Consider the following 17,603-nt stretch of genomic DNA (forward strand, 5'->3'; position numbering starts at 1 on the left):
TTTCTGTGGATTTATACTCCTCCCCTCTTCATTGTGGGTTTTAGAAAGAAAGCGGAGACAAATATTAATAATAATCTGCCATGTTATTTAACAAACTTTTTAAACTCTTTTTTAAATTATGAATGAGTATTGAATTTTATCAAATGCTTTTTCTCCATCTCTTGAGATGTTCAAAAGGCTTTTCTTTTCTCATCTGTTAATGAAGTGAACAATAATAAAGTGTTTTGTAATGTTAAATTGTCCTTGCTTTATTGGTGTAATTTTCGCTATGTTGCTCAGGCTGGGCTCAAGTGATTCTCCTGCCTCAGCCTCCCAAATAGCTGAAATACTGGTGTGCACCACCATGCCCGGCAGACGTCATTTTTCAGTTTGCTGAAATTCTGAATTTTATAGAAATGTAAAATTGAGACTGGCCTATACTTTTCTTTCTTTTCTTTTCTTTTTTTTTTAAATGGAGTCTTGCTCTGTTGCCCAGACTGGAGTGCAATGGCGCAATCTCATCTCACTGCAACCTCCACCTCCCGGGTCCAAATGATTCTCCTGCCTAAGCCTCCCGAGTAGCTGGGATAACAGGCATCTGCCACCATGCCTGGGTAATTTTTATATTTTTAGTAGAGACAGGGTTTCACCATGTTGGTCAGGCTGGTCTCAAACTCCTGACCTCTGGTGATCCACCCACCTCGGCCTCCCAAAGTGCTGGGATTACAGGCGTGAGCCACCACGCCCAGCCTATACTTGTTTTTGACTCCTTCGGTTTTTATGGTTTTTTCAGAAATGAATTGGGAAAAAATTATGTGGGAAACTTTCCCTCTTACTTTAATTTCTTTTTTTTTTTTTTTTGGAGACGGAGTTTAGCTCTTGTTGCCCAGGCTGGAGTGCAATGGCACAATCTCAGCTCACCGCAACCTCTGCCTCCCAGTTTCAAGCGATTCTCCTGCCTCAGCCTCCTGAGTAGCTGGGATTACAGGCATGTGCCACCACGCCCGGCTAATTTTGTATTTTTAGTAGAGACGGGGTTTCTCCATGTTGGTCTGGCTGGTCTCAAACTCCTGACCTCAGGTAATCCGCCCACCTCGGCCTCCCAAAGAGCTGGGATTATAGGCGTGAGCCACCGTGCCCAGCCCCCCTCTTTAATTTCTTGAACCGCTTGTATAAGATATGAATTATCTGTTTCTTGGGCTGGCATGGTGGCTTATGCCTGTAATCCCAGCACTTTGGGAGGCTGAAGCTGGTGGATCACCTGAGGTTAGGAGTTCAAAACCAGCCTAGACAACATGGTGAAACCCCGTCTCTACAAAGAATTCAAAAATTAGCTGGGTGTGGTGGTGCACACATGCAATTCCAGCTACTCGGGAGGCTGAGGCAGGAGGCAGGAGAATTGCTAGAACCCAGGAGGCAGAAGTTGCAGTGAGCTGAGATCATGCCGTTGCACTCCAGCCTGGGTGATAGAGCGAGACTCTCTCTCAAAAAAATAAGAAAAAAAAAAAAAAGAATTATTCTTTATTTTTTTGAGGCAGGGTCTTGGTCTGTTGCCCAGGCTGGAGTGCAGTGGCACGATCTCAGCTCACTGCAGCCTCGGCCTCCCAGGCTCCCAGGATCCTCCTGCCTCAGCCTCCCGTGTAACTGGGACTACAGGTACACGCCACCATGCCTGGCTAATTTTTGTATTTTTTGTAGTAATGGGGTTTTGCCATGTTGCCCAGGCTGGTCTCAGACTCCTGGGCTCAAGTGATCCTCCCACCTCAGCCTCCCAAAATGCTGGGATTCCATGGGTGAGCCACTGTGAATTCACTGCCCTGAGTAATCTGTTTCTTAAAGGCTTTTGTTAAAACTTGTTAGAAATTATCTGTCAACTTGGGGGTGTGTGTGTGTGTGTGTATCTGTCTTGACTACTAATGCAGCATATTTAATAACATAGGATCTCTTCAGATTTCCTAGCTTTCATTTATTGAATTACAGTACTTTTGATTACTTATATTTATCTGGAATATAGTTCACATTATCTGTTAAGTTTATTGCCATAAAGTTGTTTTTAGCATTCTCTTACTGTTTTTTGTTTGTTTGCTTTTTTTTTTTTTGTCTTTTTTTTTTTTTTTTGTAGAGACAGGGTCTCCCTAAGTTGCCCAGGCTGGTCTATAACTCCTGGGCTCAAGTGATCCTCCCGCCTGGGCCTCCCAAAGTACTGAAACTATAGGCATTAGCTACCTCTCCCAGCCTCAGAAGCTTTTCTACACCCTTCCTAGGGGAATGGGGAGATAAGTAGGGGCCACTTAGGGAGTAAATGATTATGAAAAGGGGCATGGGCTTTTGCAAAAATAGGCAGTAGCCTGTCCAGACCAGGTGTCAAGTTCCAGCTTCTTCTAGGTTTGACTCCTGTTGCCTGTTAACCTCCCCTGATAGATTAAAAAAAAAAAAAGCCTAGAGAGGGTTTTCATGACAATTGGCTTCCTTCTGGAGAATCTGCATTTCACTGGATAAGGGAGATTCAGGAAAAGCCCCTCTGTGCATTTGCTATTTCCCAAATGCCTTCAGCTTGAAGTAACCAGCAAACCAATTCAGCATATTTGGGCTGGTATTTCCTGGACTCGTGTCTATGAGGCAGTGCTTCTTCACATGCTGTCCAAGTCTTACTAAATTTATGTCCATTAGATCTATCCATTTCTGCTTCTGGTTGTGAATTTATCAGTTACTTCTGTAATTCTAATAATTTTATTGTTTATTTCAGATGTCTGCAATTTGAGAAATGTTTCTTTCTGATATAATGTTCTTTTTATCATTAGATAATGGTCTTTATCCTAAGAATGTTTTTGCCCTAGTTTCTCTCTTGTTTGATATTGATTAATTCAGTCACTCACTCAGCAATACCTGTTGAGAATTTTTTTTTTTTTTTTTTCTGAGTCGGAATTTTGCTTTTGTTGCTCAGGCTGGAGTGCAGTGGCATGATCTCAGCTCACTGCAACCTCCGCCTCCCAGGTTCAAGCAATTCTCTTGCCTCAGCCTCCCCAGTAGCTGGGTTTACAGGCATGAACCACCACGCCTGGCTTATTTTGTATTTTTAGTAGAGATTTCTCCTACATGGGGTTTCTCCATGTTGGTCAGGCTGGTCTTGAACTCCTGACCTCAGATAATCTGCCTGTTTGGCCTCCCAAAGTGCTGGGATTACAGGCATAAACCACGACACCAGGCCTGTTTTTTTGTTTTTTTTGTTTTTTGTTTTTTTTTAAGACAGGGTCTCCCTCTGTTACCCAGGCTGGAGTACAGTGGTGAGATCACGGCAGCCTTCAACTCCTGGGCTCACGTGATCTCCCTGCCTCAGCCTTCTGAGTAGCTGAGACTACAGGCAGGCACCACCGAGCCTGGCTGAATTATTTATTTATTTATTTATTATGAGATGGAGTCTTGCTGTGTTACTCAGGCTGGTCTCAAACTCCTGACCTCAAGTGATTCTACTGCCTTGGCCTCCCAAAGTGCTGGGATTAGGTGTGAGCCACCATGTCCAGCCAATAACCTGTTCTATGGAACCAGTCACATCAAGAAACAAAACAGGCATCACCTGACTATATATATATATATATATATATATATTTTTTTTTTTTTTTTTTTTTTTTTTTGGGAGATGGAGTTTTGCTCTTGTTGCCCAGGCTGGAGTGCAGTGGTGCTATCTCAGCTCACTGCAACCTCTACCTCCTGGGTTCAAGCGATTCTCCTGCCTCTAGCCTCCCTAGCAGCTTGGATTACAGGTGCCCGCCACCATACCCAGCTAATTTTTTGTATTTTTAGTAGAGAGGGGGTTTCACTGCATTGGCCAGGCTGGTCTCGAACTTCTGACCTCAGGCAATCCACCCACTTCAGCCCCGCAAAGTGCTGGGATTACAGGCATGAGCCACTGCACCTGGCTTGACAATATCTTTTTATTTTAATCACCTTTTTATTTTTTACTTTCAACCATTCTGTGTCCTTCTGTTTTAGGTGTGTCTTTTATAAACAGTATTTAATTGAAACTTTTTTTTCTTTAAATTTAATCTTGGTCTTTTAGCAGGGATATTTAATCTGTTCACATTTGTTGTGATTGCTAATGTAATCAAATTTGGTCTTACTACCGTATTTTACTATTTTATATACTATGCTGTTTACTTACTGTATTTCCCCTTTTCCTGCTTTTCATTGTACTTAGTTCTCTTTATTTTTTTAAGTTTTATTATTTTATTTTATTATAGTTTTCTTATTTATTCTACTTTGCTTATTTCTTCCTATTGATTTAGAAATTATACATTCTATTTTTTCTTTTGGTGATTACATTTATAATTTAATATGCATATTTTATTTGAGTCTAAAGTTAATGGATATATCTCTGCTCTCCTTCTGATCAAAATGCCTCGGAATATTTTGGCTCTGATAGTCACTCCCAGTCTTTCGTGTTACCTGTGTAGCATGTTATCAGAGTCTAGTCCTTAACTTTTTGGTTTGTTTTTTTTTTTCCGTACTTTGTTTTAAGTGAGACAACATTATAATTGATATTGCTGGCTCATTTAGATTTACTTACATGTTTACAACTCTCTGCTCACCATCACTCCTTTGGATCCCACTCTTTTCTTTTGGATTGAGTCTTTTTATCCTGAAATATACCATTGGTCACTTTTCTCAGTAAAGGTCTAACAATAGTAACTTTCTTCAGCCTTTGTCTGAAGAACGTGTTTATTTTGCCCTTCCTCTTGGATGATTGCTTAGTTGCGTTCAAGGCTAAAAGCTGTATTCTCTCAATACTTTGAAAATACTATTCCATTAATTTTGGGTTGATTTTGCTGCTTAGTAACATTCTACTGTGAATGTTCTTTGTTCATGGGTAATCTGTCTTTTCTCTCTATGTGTTCTATAGTTTCACTATTATGTGTTAGGTGTTGATTTGTGATTGTTTATCTGGCTCCTGACTGTGCTGTTCAATCTGAGAACTTAAATGCTTCTTTCCATTCTGAAAACATCTCAGTCATAAGTCCTCATTCTTTCTATTCTCTCTTTAGCATTTGTTGTAAGGTCTCATGTTCCCTCGTTTCTTAACATCTTCCATCTCCTACCTCTCTGTGCCATGTTCTGTATGATTTCCCTGCATCCATTCTGTAGTTCCCTAATTCTTTTTTTTTTTTTTTTTTTTTTGAGATGGAGTTTCACTCTTGCTGCCCAGGCTGGAGTGCAGTGATGTGATAACTGCCCACCGCAACCTCTGCCTCCCAGGTTCAAGCGATTGTCCTGCTTCAGCCTCCTGAGTAGCTGGGATTACAGGCACCCACCACCACACCTGGCCAATTTTCTGTATTTTTAGTAGAGACGGGGTTTCACCATGTTGGCTAGGCTGATCTCGAACTCTTAACCTCAAGTGATCCGCCCGCCTCAGCCTCCCAAAGTGCTGGGATTACCGGTGTGAGCCATGACTCCCGGCCCCTAATTCTTTTATTGGCCATATATAATCTACTAATTTACTTATTATTTCAGTGACTCTGTTTTTTTCCTTCTAAATCTGCTGTTTGGTTCTCTTTCAAATTAATTTTTCTTTTTTTATTTTCTTTTTTTAATATATGTATTTTTATTACACTTTAAGTTCTAGGGTACATGTGCACAACGTGCAGGTTTGTTACATATGTGTGCATATGCCATGTTGGTGTGCTGCACCCATTAACTCGTCATTTACATTAGGTATATCTCCTAATGCTATCCCTCCTCCCTCCCCCCCTAATTTTTATTTTCAGTCATGTCCTATTTTTTCAATGGTTACTGTTCCTTCTTGTATCACTTTAATAGCTCTAAACACATATATCAGATTATTTTTTAGGTTGTCACTTGTTTCCAGTTCCCAGGTACCCATTGGCCCGCATGTTGTACTTGCTGACCCTTGGCTTGATAGGTTCGTTCATGGCCTGGTTGGAATTTTTTATTGTGAGCTCATCTTCAGCAGGGGTTGTTTTTGCCTCTGGGAGTCCAAGTGCCCTGGATCGTGGAGACGTTTCTGGAGCACTGCTTTGCCTTTTTCTTCTGCAAACCAAGGCTCAGTTATTTTAGGGTCTTGAACAAGTTTTAATTTTTAATTTCTCTATTTGTGATTTCCAACCCATCTGGGTGGTGTCAACTTAATCCCTGCATTTGCTCTTAGCACAGGCTCCTGATTCAGATGATTCATACAAAAGCTTTTAGTTACTTTTCAGAGCTCAAGCAGACCTCAGGCCTCCTTCCTGTTTCTTTGGTGAGCATGGTTCTTCCAGTTCCCTTTTCATGGACTGGGTAGCTTCTTAAGGGGTCCGGTTTGGTCCAGTTTCCCCCTCATCTTGCACAGGCCTGGCTGGTGTCTTCTGTCCCCAGGGGCGTTGACACTCTGACCCCTACTTATTGTTTCAAGGGCTGACAGCCCTCGGTGGATACATCAGCTGGAGGTTTCCTCCCAGCCCTGGAGATTCTGCTTTGTTTCTGGCACTTAGGAATCTCTCTTTCCTCTTTCTATCAAGCTGAGCTACGCATGAAACCTTTTTTTTTTTTTAAGTTGCTTTAGATTTTCCAATAGCTGTGTGTAATTTCAGCAGGAGTGGGTCTGCATCAACTCAGCCTGCCACAAACCTTATTCATCTTTGTACTCTCCAACCCAGAATAGTCACTGGTTCATACCAGATGCTGGATGAATGAATGAATGAGCGAATGAATGAATGCATTTTTCACTTCCAGTAGCAGATAGAAGCAATATTCCAGTGAGCCGTGCCTCCTACCTCTCCTGGAGCACTGAATCAGGCAGAATTCACTTTTCTTTGAGGTTTTACACGGAGAGTTCCCAGTGAAAAAATGAAAAGAGAATAGGGCGTCTTCTATGCTTTTGTTTTAAGTCCCAGAACAATAGAAATGTTTAACTGCTTTGTGCTGCTTGATATATGAAGGTGGACTGACGACTGAGTTCCCATGCCGTGTGCTGGTGGCTTCACACAGCATCATTACCAAGAGGACAGGACACTAGGCCTGTTTACTTCACCCTTTCTCCCGTTTTAAGAAAAGTGTGCCTTTGATGAGATATAGCCGCAGGCTCTTGTTTTACATTGTACGTCAACTGCTGTTGTCAGAGGCTGGTTATTGATGCCATGCCCTGTTTTAATTCACACTTCTCTACTAATCAATTACAGCATTTATCCATTAATCAGGCATTCTGACAGGGTCAATAACTGCTTTTTGGCTCTTGTGCAGGGCTGCACGTTATCAAGCCAGGAATAAGGCCCAGGAGCTGGCTTTAAAACACCGTGTGACTTTCCCAGGCTGGTGGACTTCCGGAGCAATAAACATCTAGTGGGGATTTCATATGGTGGGTTTTTCATATATTTGGTAGATGGGATTTTCTCACTGAACACTTCATTAGCAGGGCTCAACGTTAGTGAAGTGTGGACAGGTGTGCTGTGTTTAAGAAAAACAGAAACATCAAAAGGTAATTATTGCCATCACATACCAATGACTGCATTTACCTGAAAGTAGCATAAATCATGAGCTTTCTTCATTCATATTAAATGTTTACAAACACTATCTTCTTGGCAGTAGGGTTTGAGAGCAACGACTCTTAAAGCCAAAATGTTGGAGCTGCTGCTGGATGAAAACCAATCTGAAATTTAGACTAAATAGGGCTGTAATCGTAATGTGAGTCAAGAGGAAAATCTGTAGTTTCTCTCTGGAAATTTCTTGAGGCCCATCTTTTCCGTGGAGTGTTTTAAACCTTCGTATCCATGTTCCCATCCATGGGCACATGGGCATCTTCAGTGCCCCTTAGTCTCTCTATAAGAATTTGTTACAGCATATTCAGATGTGGTAAATTGTCACAGAAATGAAAACTTTTCATTTTAATAAGGGTAAGTGAGAAACAGAGGTGACAAGGTTTAACTGGAGAGTTCCAGTTTGGGTAGGTAAGTTACCATTCATCATGATGGTTACAGGTTTCAGTGATCTTTTTTGTGACAGATGTACCAACATTTAATTGTTTTTCATCAAGGGCGGAGAGAAAAGACACTTGTGTAGATTTTTCAATTCTCCTCCATGTCACTTGGCTGTCCTCACCATTGTCTGAGCTCCTTTCTCTTCTTTCTCTTATCCTTTTCGCTGCAATGAGTTGTGTCATTCCCTCATGGTCAGCACTTTTGTTGTCTTTGTTTTTTGCTGTACCTCAGAAGTCCATCTTTTCTTTCATCTCTTTCCCATTCATGCATGAGGGAACAGTTGTGCCCTGTTGTGGGGATGTTCCGCTGGGTTTCAAACAGTAGGGTTTCTTTTTATTCTCTTCTAAGTAGTACAATGGGGCTGAATGTCTGTTGCAGAATGCACACACTAATATGCCAGGTTATTTGGTTTCTAAGAAGTCAATAAAAATACTACATTTAGGCTCAGTCTTTCGCTCGATTTTCCCCTATTTGCCTTTCAAGCCTTCGGTTATAAATCTGTTTGTTTGTTTCTGATTGTAAAATATAATCTTGCATATTAAACTGAAGCGTGGAATCAACAAACACTTTGAGGAAAATGTTCCTGGCAGTGGAGTCCCAACACCAGGCAGGGTTGGCAGCCGGCACCCTCCCTTGATAAGAGCCTGGAAACAGCCCCCAGAGCTAATTAATGGCAGCTCCGACTTGGAGAAGACGAAAAAAAAAAACAAGAATGATCCCAAGTTGGTCTTGGCAAAACTTTCTGGTGTAAGAAACCAGCTCATCTCTGCATTTAGAGGGTACAGCTGTGATTGTTTTCGTGCAGACTTCTCACTCAGTTCTTGTTTTGGTGGGGAGGTGAGCACGAGCAGAACGCACCGAGTTACAAACACAGACGCAAAGGCCATTGCAGCAGCAAAAGGCTAAAGACATAAAAAGTTAGAGATGTCTTAGGACACTTTGTTCTTATATTCAGGAACAATCTTCAAAATCCTCCTTAATGAGGTCATAAAAGAAAAAAATGGAACAAGTGTTCCTTGTGTACCTCTCTAGGGCGTGTCGTTGGGGTCACTTGCCACCAGTATCCTATTTAAAAAGGGATTGGGGTAGTTCAATCAAGCATTGCATTAAGAGAGAGACTTTGATTAATTCCTTCTCTTTTCTTTTGTGCTATAGATAATTTCAGTCAATTTGTGATACTTTCTTCTTAGCCATTGCTGAAGCTGAAAGTTCTTGATGCGTCCTGCTGAGTATTAGCATTTCTCGGGCCTACTTGGCTATGGGGAAGAGGCACGCACTGCAGACAGCTCTCTAAGCCTTGACAAGCAGGGCTGGCCTCTACACATGACCGTGATCTGGGATCTCGGCTTAGGAAAGAGCCCGCTCTCAGGTTGCTGGCAGAAAACAAATCTTGATGTAAAAGAAGAGAAGACCGAACAGTAAGATGGTGATTTACTGTGGTAATACCTTGGGTTTTTTTTTTAAGGTTCTGGACCTGCTTCTTACTCAGAAGATCACAGCTTGGGTAAGTTTCAGGAACTGCTCTCAAGGGGAACAAAAGAAAAGGAAAAGTGAGGGCTAACAATGTGAGCTTTCACTGGGGCTGTTGTGGGAAAGTTGAAGATTGGCCCCAGGATGTTCAGGATCAGGTAGAAAACTGGATTCTATTGTCGTTTGTTTTCTTTTATTGACCAGCTTGCTTGTTTGTGGAGAGGGCAGCAGAGAGATGAAGGGGCATTCTAGTACTATGCTGTAGAAACTCAGTGGGAAATGTTAACTGTTTTGGTGTTAGGATATATCTAAAGTGCTTAGTTAAATTGAGTCCCATACCTGTTGTATTTTATAAGCTCATTTTGGAAAATGTACGTAATGTTTATTTATTGTAAATGCAAGGTCTTTTCGGTATCCATACATTTCCACGCCGCTGAAAGGGTGGATTTGGTTCTGATGGACTGGAACGGCTCCCGGGGAGGCATTGTGGTGTTTGCGTAAATCCCCTTTCCTTTTTGGTTTACTCATTTGATGCAGGAGGGTCGGTTCTTGGGCTGTTGCTTTCTCTCCTGTTAATCCAGCTACTGCACATGCGCACGAAGGCAACAGGTTAAAAGCCCTAATTTAAGATAACTTTGGGTATGGATAGAGAAAATCCCTTTTTCTCCAGTTGAAGCATCTGTTTTTCAATTGAGTGTAGATGGGTTGATTTTCATGAAGGTATACATCTAATATGTTTATGTAAACACATTAAGGCAAGATTTCAGAATTAATTTTAGAGTATGTTTTATGATAATTACTGCTATTCTGCTAAAAGTTTAATAGCCAATCATAAGAATTTTCTTAAATTATTATTTTCAAATAAGATGTTAGACTTCTCATTGGTTCTTTCTGGTAATGTTTCGAGATTAAGAACTCAAAGATGAACTCATTCATTCGTCAAATATTATTTATTAAACTCTTCCTCCATGCCAGGCTCATTGTCATAATTATCATTATAATTAGTCTGTAACTTATATTTACAATGATTATGTAAATAGCGGAAACACCTAAGTATCCTGCTTCTTGGTAATCAGGTTTAACTCTCCATGGGGGTGGTGTGTTCTTTCTGAAGCATGTCTTTGAATAGATTACTCGGGCCTTCCCCTAGTTCTTGGAATGCTAACTGAAATTATGTGATTGATAGATTTCCCCAGACTTAAAACTGGAGACATCCATGGAGGCAGAGTGGTGTCATGGAGAGGACACAGGCTGTCATTTACTTTTCCTCCCCTGAAAAGGGAAGAGCCAGCAGCTCAGGGGTCGGTCTGAGAATTAAACTCTGAATAAGGTAAAGCGGCTGGCACAGGCCTGGCCCTCAGTGCATCCCCCCATGAGCGCCCCTCCCCGGCCCCTTATCCCTAAGGCAGTAGTGTCTGTAGGGCCTCAGGCACCTACATTCTCATTTCCTTCATGCATGCAGAGGGCCAGGGAAGTTACCTGGTTACCACTTGCTCTATGCCACAAAAAAGGAGTGCAAGGATGTACATTCAGAACCTGGTTTTGACTGGGCACAGTGACTCACGCCTGTAATCCCAGCACTTTGGGAGGCTGAGGTGGGCAGATCACCTGAGGTCAGGAGTTCGAGACCAGCCTGGACAACTTGGTGAAACCCCATCTCTACTAAAAGTTCAAAAATTAGACAGGCGTGGTGTCACACGCCTGAAATCCCAGCTACACGGGAGGCTGAGGCAGGAGAATCACTTGAACCTGGGAGGCGGAGGTTGCAGTGAGCCGAGATGATGCCACTGCACTCCAGCCTGGGTGACAGAGTAAGACTTCGTCTCCAAAAAAAAAAAAAAAAAACACTTTGTTCCTGTGCACAACACCTCAAAGACTTGTTAGGCCTGGGGAATAGACCTGCCTCGTTTGCTTGTTTGAAGCCTAATTGCAGGTATTTCTAATACTTCCTACAGTGGATTTCTCTTGTCTTCCAAATGTTGCTTTTCCACAGAATCGGCGTGGTAATTGCTGAGAAGAAAGAACTTCCTTAACTAAATCAAGCCTGCTTCCACCTCTCTTCCAGGATTGCAGGTTCCTTTTCAGATAAAGGTCTCAAAGGGCAGGCAGGGCAGAAGGTCTTCTCATAAAATCCGAGGATTGTGGTCCTCTGGGTGCTTCATCTCCTGCAACCAAGTAGAAAAAAAGAAATAAACACAAACACATTTCACTCTGCCTCCAACAAACCTCCTTCAGGTCAGATCTAGGATCCAAGAAGTAACAAAAATAGTCCATCTAGCAAATGAGCCATTTTCTTTGAGAGACAGGCAAGCAAGACACCTGGGTTTGTCTAGATATAACTAGTTATTTCTCCCGTGGCCAGTGTGGGAGTAAACACTATGCAGTAAACACCAGCTGAAGAACATTGTCCTGTCTATCTAAGGACAGGGAATGATAGATATCTTTTGGTCTCTACTTAAAGACAGTATTGCCGGGTGCGGTGGCTCATGCATGTAGTCCCAGTACTTTGAGAGGCCGAGGTGGGTGGATCACTTGAGGCCAGGAGTTTAAGACCAGCCTGGCCAACATGGTGAAATCCCGTCTCTACTAAAAATACAAAAATTAGCCAGGCATGGTGGTGGGCTCCTGTAATCCCAGTTGCTCAAGAGACTGAGGCAGGAGAATTGCTTGAACCTGGGAGGCAGAGGTTGCAGTGAGCAGAGATCATGCCACTGTACGTCACCTGGGCAACAGCAAAACTGTCTCAAAAAATAAAAATATAGACAATATTAGTATTAATATTACAGATCCCATTATATTTCTTTTCATGAGTTTTGTGAGGGTATTCCCCAAAGCTCTGTGTTTCGGTGGGGGTATTACAGGTGTGAGCCACCATACTGGCCCCCTCCCCCAATAAATATAAACTGGGTACTTATTAATACTTAATATACATATGTTTCTTTTCTTTTTTTTTTGAGATGGAGTCTCGCTCTATTGCCCAGGCTGGAGTGCAGTGGCACGATCTCTGCTCACTGCAACCTCCGCCTCCTGGGTTCAAGCGATTATCCTGCCTCAGTCTCCCGAGTAGCAGAGACTACAGGCGTGTGCCACCATATCTGGCTAATTTTTTGTATTTTTAGTAGAGATGGGGTTTCACTGTGTTAGCCAGGATGTTCTCGATCTCCTGACCTCATGATCCGCCTCCCTCGGCCTCCCAAAGTGCTGGGATTAGAGGTGTGAGCCAACTTCTTTTTTTTTTTTTTCTTTTTAATAGAGACAGGGTCTCATTTACCCAGGCTGAAGTGCAGTGGTGCAATCACGCCTCACTGCAGCCTCAACCTCCGGGGCTCAAGCAGTCCTCTCAAGTAGCTGGGACCACAGTTGTGCACCACCATGCCCGGCTACTGTGTGGTTTTTTGTTTTGTTTTGTTTTTGTAGAGATGGAGTCTCATTATGTTGCCCAGGCTGGTCTCAAACTCCTGGGCTCAAACAAGTCTCCCACCTCAGCCTCCCAAAGTTCTGGGATTAGAGGCGTGAGCCACCATGCCCAGCCCCACCCCAGTAAATATAAACTGGGTCCTTCCTTAATACCTTAAAGACAGCAATTTTCGACATATTCAAGACAGTTGTTCCTTCTGCTTTGAAATGCTGAGAGCTTCTTTCCTCATAATTGTGTTCTAGAAGTTCTGCAGGGCCTTGCTATGGGAACCAGAGAAAGCAGAATGGCCAGGGCCATCCAGTTGTCGCATTCCCGGAGATCCAGTTGTCGCATTCCCAGAGATCAGGATGAAGGGCTGCATTAAAAGATCTCTCTCATCTTCAGCTGGAAACAAATAGTACTGAAAAGAATGATCTGGACTGTTTCTCTTGTCTTTTAAAAGTGTGAGGCCTAAAGAGGGGAGAGAGTATCTTTGTGCTATGTTATGCCTGACACATTGTCGGTGACCAACAAATGTACCTGGCCATTTATATGGGGATAACATACATGTGATCTTAGCCAAAAGGCCCTCCAAACCTTCCTTCAGCAGCCTTTTAGATTGGGCTTCTTTGTCAGTCATCTGCTTGAGTATCAGCTATGCTGAAGGAAAAGAGATAGGGAATGGTGGTTGGAGGTGGTGGCAGCCAGAGATAAATGTATCTCTGAGGCATGGTTTCATCTGGTCAGTAAGATGTGTGCCTTTGGATCTGCTTCGGGCTAAATATCTTAGGGGTTTGGTGGGCTTTAGAAATGCGTGTAAATGGGAGGCGGGAAAGCGAGGCTGGAGATTCATCATCACTGCTCTCCACCCTCCAGAGGGGACTGCAGAAAGTGCAGTCGGCCATCAGCCTGTTGACAAGGCACTGGCAGTCACTGAAAAATTCTTTTCCTTTCCCTGTCAATTAGCAAATGATGGTCTTCTACTGATAAAGTTTAGGAATAAAGGAGAAAGAGGAAGATGGAATCCTGGACCACTTTCAGCCTGCACTTGAGTGTTTCACATGTGTTCTCCTGACTCCCCGCTGCCACTACCCCCTGCCACCGTCGGTCCTGTGGCAGTGGGGCCCTTCCCCCGCCAGCCTCGGCACCGCTTCAGTGCGGCTGGTGCCTCCACCACCATTGGTACTGTGTCAGCATTGCTGGTGCACCTGCCACCGTCGGTCCCTCATCAGCATTGCCCGTGCTCCCACCACCATCAGTCCCTCATCAGCGTTGCCTGTGCCCCCCCCCCCACCGTTGGTCCCACATCGGCATGGCCGGTGCCTCCACCACCGTTGGCCCCGCATCAGCGTGGCCAGTGCTGCGACCCAGTTGCTGGCTGGAGGATGGCTGGCCGCTGTTGGAGCTGCTGATCTTTCCAAGGCCTTGTCACAGTGGCCATGGATCTCAAGGTGCACCCAGGACACTCAGGAAACCAGCCTCCTGGTTAGGCAGCTGAGGCCTCACTTCTCTGCATCCATGTACTCCTTTGGTATCTGGATCTTCCTTTTAAACTTTGACTAACATGTGTGGCAGAACCAATCACCACCACAGCCTGCAAGTGCACTGAGGACCTGTCAGGCCCAGGGGAGGTGCAGCACGCTCGTGGGGGCAGCCCAGCACTGCCCAGGTGGCTGGAGCGAGTAACAGGGAGAGCAGAAAGCTTTGGGCATCCTGGCTGACTGGCCTCTTAGTGAGAATACAGAACAGCTCCTGGCAGCACTTTCCCTTCCAGCTTTCCTCAAGACAGGCCATGCCAGGCCAAGAGGAGAGGCAAGGTGGCTCCCTCCGGGTATGGAGATGGGGTGAGCCTGGGGACAGTGGAGCCTCTGAGCAGAGGACTCCAGAGGCTCAGGGAGCAGCAGAGCAGCCCAAGATGATAGACAGGAGCTGAAGGCCAGAGGACCACACCTGGAGTCTCGGCAGGAGGAGCATGGACACAGGACCAGGGAGGGAGCCCCAGAGGCAGTGCCGACCATCCTGCTAAACACACGGAGCAGCCTCCCAATTCTTTCCCCTAAAGAGTAGGGGCTTGGGCCAGGCACGGTGGCTCACGCCTGTAATCCTAGCACTTTGGGAGGCCGAGGCAGGTGGATCACCTGAGGTCAGGAGTTTGAGACCAGCCTGGACAACATGGTGAAACCCCATCTCTACTAAAAATACAAAAATTAGCTGGGTGTGGTGGCGGACGCCTGTAGTCCCAGCAACTCAGGAGGCTGAGGCAGGAGAATCACTTGAACCCTGGGGGCTGAGGTTGCTGTGAGCCGAGATTGTGCCACTGCGCTCCAGCCTGGGTGACAGAGTGAGACTCTGTTTCAAAAAAAAAAAAAAAAAAAAAAATGGGGGCTTGGCGAGGAGAGGAGGGGTCCTGGTTTTGTTGTACTTTGTTAATATAGGCCAGCTATCGGCAGATTGCACTGTATAAAGAAAAATAAACATGGACAGAAAAGTTGTATAGTCAAAATTGAAGTAGCAAAGCCTTCTTTAAAAGTTGAAATTACTTTTGTTTCTTTACTAAAGCACAAAGCCTAGTTGCAGAATATATGTCTATCTAGCCTGCTTTAAAAAAAAGTGGCCGAGCCCAGGGGCTCATACCTGTAATCCCAGCACTTTGGGAGGCCAAGGAGGGAGGATCACTTGAGGCCAGGAGTTTGAGATCAGCCTAAGTAACATAGCAAGACTCTGTCTCTACAAAAATAAATAAAATAAAAGACTGCGTCCGCTTATATTAAAAAAAAAAAAAAAAAAAAAAAGGCCAAAGAATGCCTCAAAGCATTGAAATAAAACTTACTGATGGTTTCACCAGCAGAACAGAGACATTGGCCACTCTTTAAGCTGTGCTAGGTGATAAAGAAGGCCATACATTAGTTTCAAAGTCGGAGCAGACAGAGGCAGAGGGTAGATAGGTGTTAGCAGGATGCCTCTCACGGACGTGCTGGGGCCACATGGACAGTGGACCCCTGGATGGGGAGGGAGGAAGGAAGGGCCTCAGACATCTCCTGATGTGAAGAATCCTGTGTTCTCAATTTTAACCTCTTTGTTTCTAGCCAAGAAGTAAACTGAATAACATACTCCACACCAGAATGGTTTCACTTAGCTTTCGTATCTCAGGAACTGGGCTTCAGTTCTGCAGTGAGAACTGTCCTTTAATTGCTTCTCCCCTGGAGGCTGATGTGACATACTTTGGAGCACAGGGCATGCAGGCATCCCTGCACGAATGGTACCAGGGTCTTGGGATGGCTGCAGCACATTCTGCTGGGGCTTTGTTTTCCTTGGGGCTATGTTTCTTTTTTCTTTTTCCCTTCTTTCTTACTGTTTCTTTTTTCTGGATGCATTATGTTCTATAAAGACTACTGATTTTCCACACCAAATTATTTTAGAAATTTCAGCATTATATGGCAGTTTTTGTTTTTTGTTTTTTTTTTTGAGACAGGGTCTTACCTTGTCACCTATACTGGAGTGCAGTGGCACAAACACGATTCACTGCAGCCTCAACCTCCCTGGGTCCAAGCCATCAATCTTCCGCCTCAGCGTCCCCACCAACAAGTAGCTGGGACCACAGGCACATCCCACCACACCCGGCTAAGTTTTGTATATTTTGTAGAGATGGGGGTCTCAGCATGATGCCCAGGCTGGTCTCAAACTCCTAGGCTCAGGCAATCCTCCCTCCTTAGCCTCCTAAAGTGCTGGGATTACAGGTGTGAGCCACTGTGCCTGGCCTATTTTAAAGGTGTTTTTTCTTTCTTTGGTTTCAGAGAGAAATCTGTTTCCTGTGTATCTTAAGCTATGTGGATAGGGGGATTGTGATAATGGGTCATTATTTTATAATTTTGCTATTTTAAATGAGTTTTAAAACCTGTAGTCAGTTTCTGATCTCAGGGAACATACCTATTAACTCAAGGTGTTACAAATATCTTGACAGCTTAAAAATCGAGTTAAGATATGAAAATAAGATACGAAAATATGAAAATACTGTGCTGTAATATAAGAGGCATTCATTACCTTTTCCCTGCCCCTCAGTCTCGACAGGATAACTTTATACTTGACCCAAAGATATTTTAAAATACATCAGCTTTCTTTGAAACTTCTGTGTCAGTGTTTTTCATTTGAATGATTAACAGAAGCACATTGGTTTGTAGGTAAATAGTAAATAGATAATTCTACTTGCTTTTCTAATTTTTAAAATGCTTTACAAATAATTATTAATTATACTGTATGATTAAGGAAAGGGAATTTGTATGAAGCCAATTTGAAGGTAATTGGCTTTTGCATTTATTTATTCATGTATATATTTAATTCGCATCTGTTATGTGTCAAGTATAGTGCTGGAGTCAGCAGAAAGAGTACTTCCTAAAATCATGGCTCTTGAAATCAGTTATTTGTCTTTGTTTTTCCTCCTCAAAGATTACTCCCTCTTCAGCCTTGTTAATGTGATCAGAGATTTATATTAACTTTTAAGATCTCGTAATCCCAATAATGTAATATATAGTACAGATGGGTAGAGAACAGAACTTTAGAAAAAAAAAAACTGTAATTACTAGGAAATTGACTCTACCAGGGAAATTAACAGACTTGTCCAAAATTGTCCCTGTAGACAGAGAGGGCTGGTAAGGCTGGAATGAACCCGTCGTAATTTGAATGCTTAAAACTTTTTCCACTTTATTGTCAAAATTATTGCCTGAACTTCCTCTTTCTCCTCATTTGCCTATTTCCCTTGCTTTTTATCTTGTGCACCACCAGTATACAACATA

General features: G+C 43.4%; 1 protein-coding gene across 10 annotated transcripts in view; it reads left to right on the plus strand.

Annotated features, from left to right (window-relative positions):
• The window catches only part of CLYBL (citramalyl-CoA lyase), a 299,050-nt gene that overhangs the window by 110,005 nt on the left and 171,442 nt on the right, over positions 1–17,603 (plus strand). For 2 of the 10 annotated variants that reach the window (XM_063651083.1, XM_063651082.1), the window contains exon 1: positions 9,166–9,364. The exons of 4 other annotated variants lie outside the window; for them this stretch is intronic. In XM_063651083.1, the coding sequence (XP_063507153.1) occupies positions 9,270–9,364 (95 nt within the window). In that variant the 5' untranslated portion in view covers positions 9,166–9,269. Of the gene's footprint in view, positions 1–9,005; positions 9,365–17,603 lie in introns of those variants that run through there. 4 more of the 10 variants (XM_063651077.1, XM_063651076.1, XM_054446027.2 and 1 more) reach the window with 3 other exon arrangements.

This window comes from Pongo pygmaeus, chromosome 14 (genome assembly GCF_028885625.2).
Source record: "Pongo pygmaeus isolate AG05252 chromosome 14, NHGRI_mPonPyg2-v2.0_pri, whole genome shotgun sequence".
Taxonomy (NCBI): domain Eukaryota; kingdom Metazoa; phylum Chordata; class Mammalia; order Primates; family Hominidae; genus Pongo; species Pongo pygmaeus.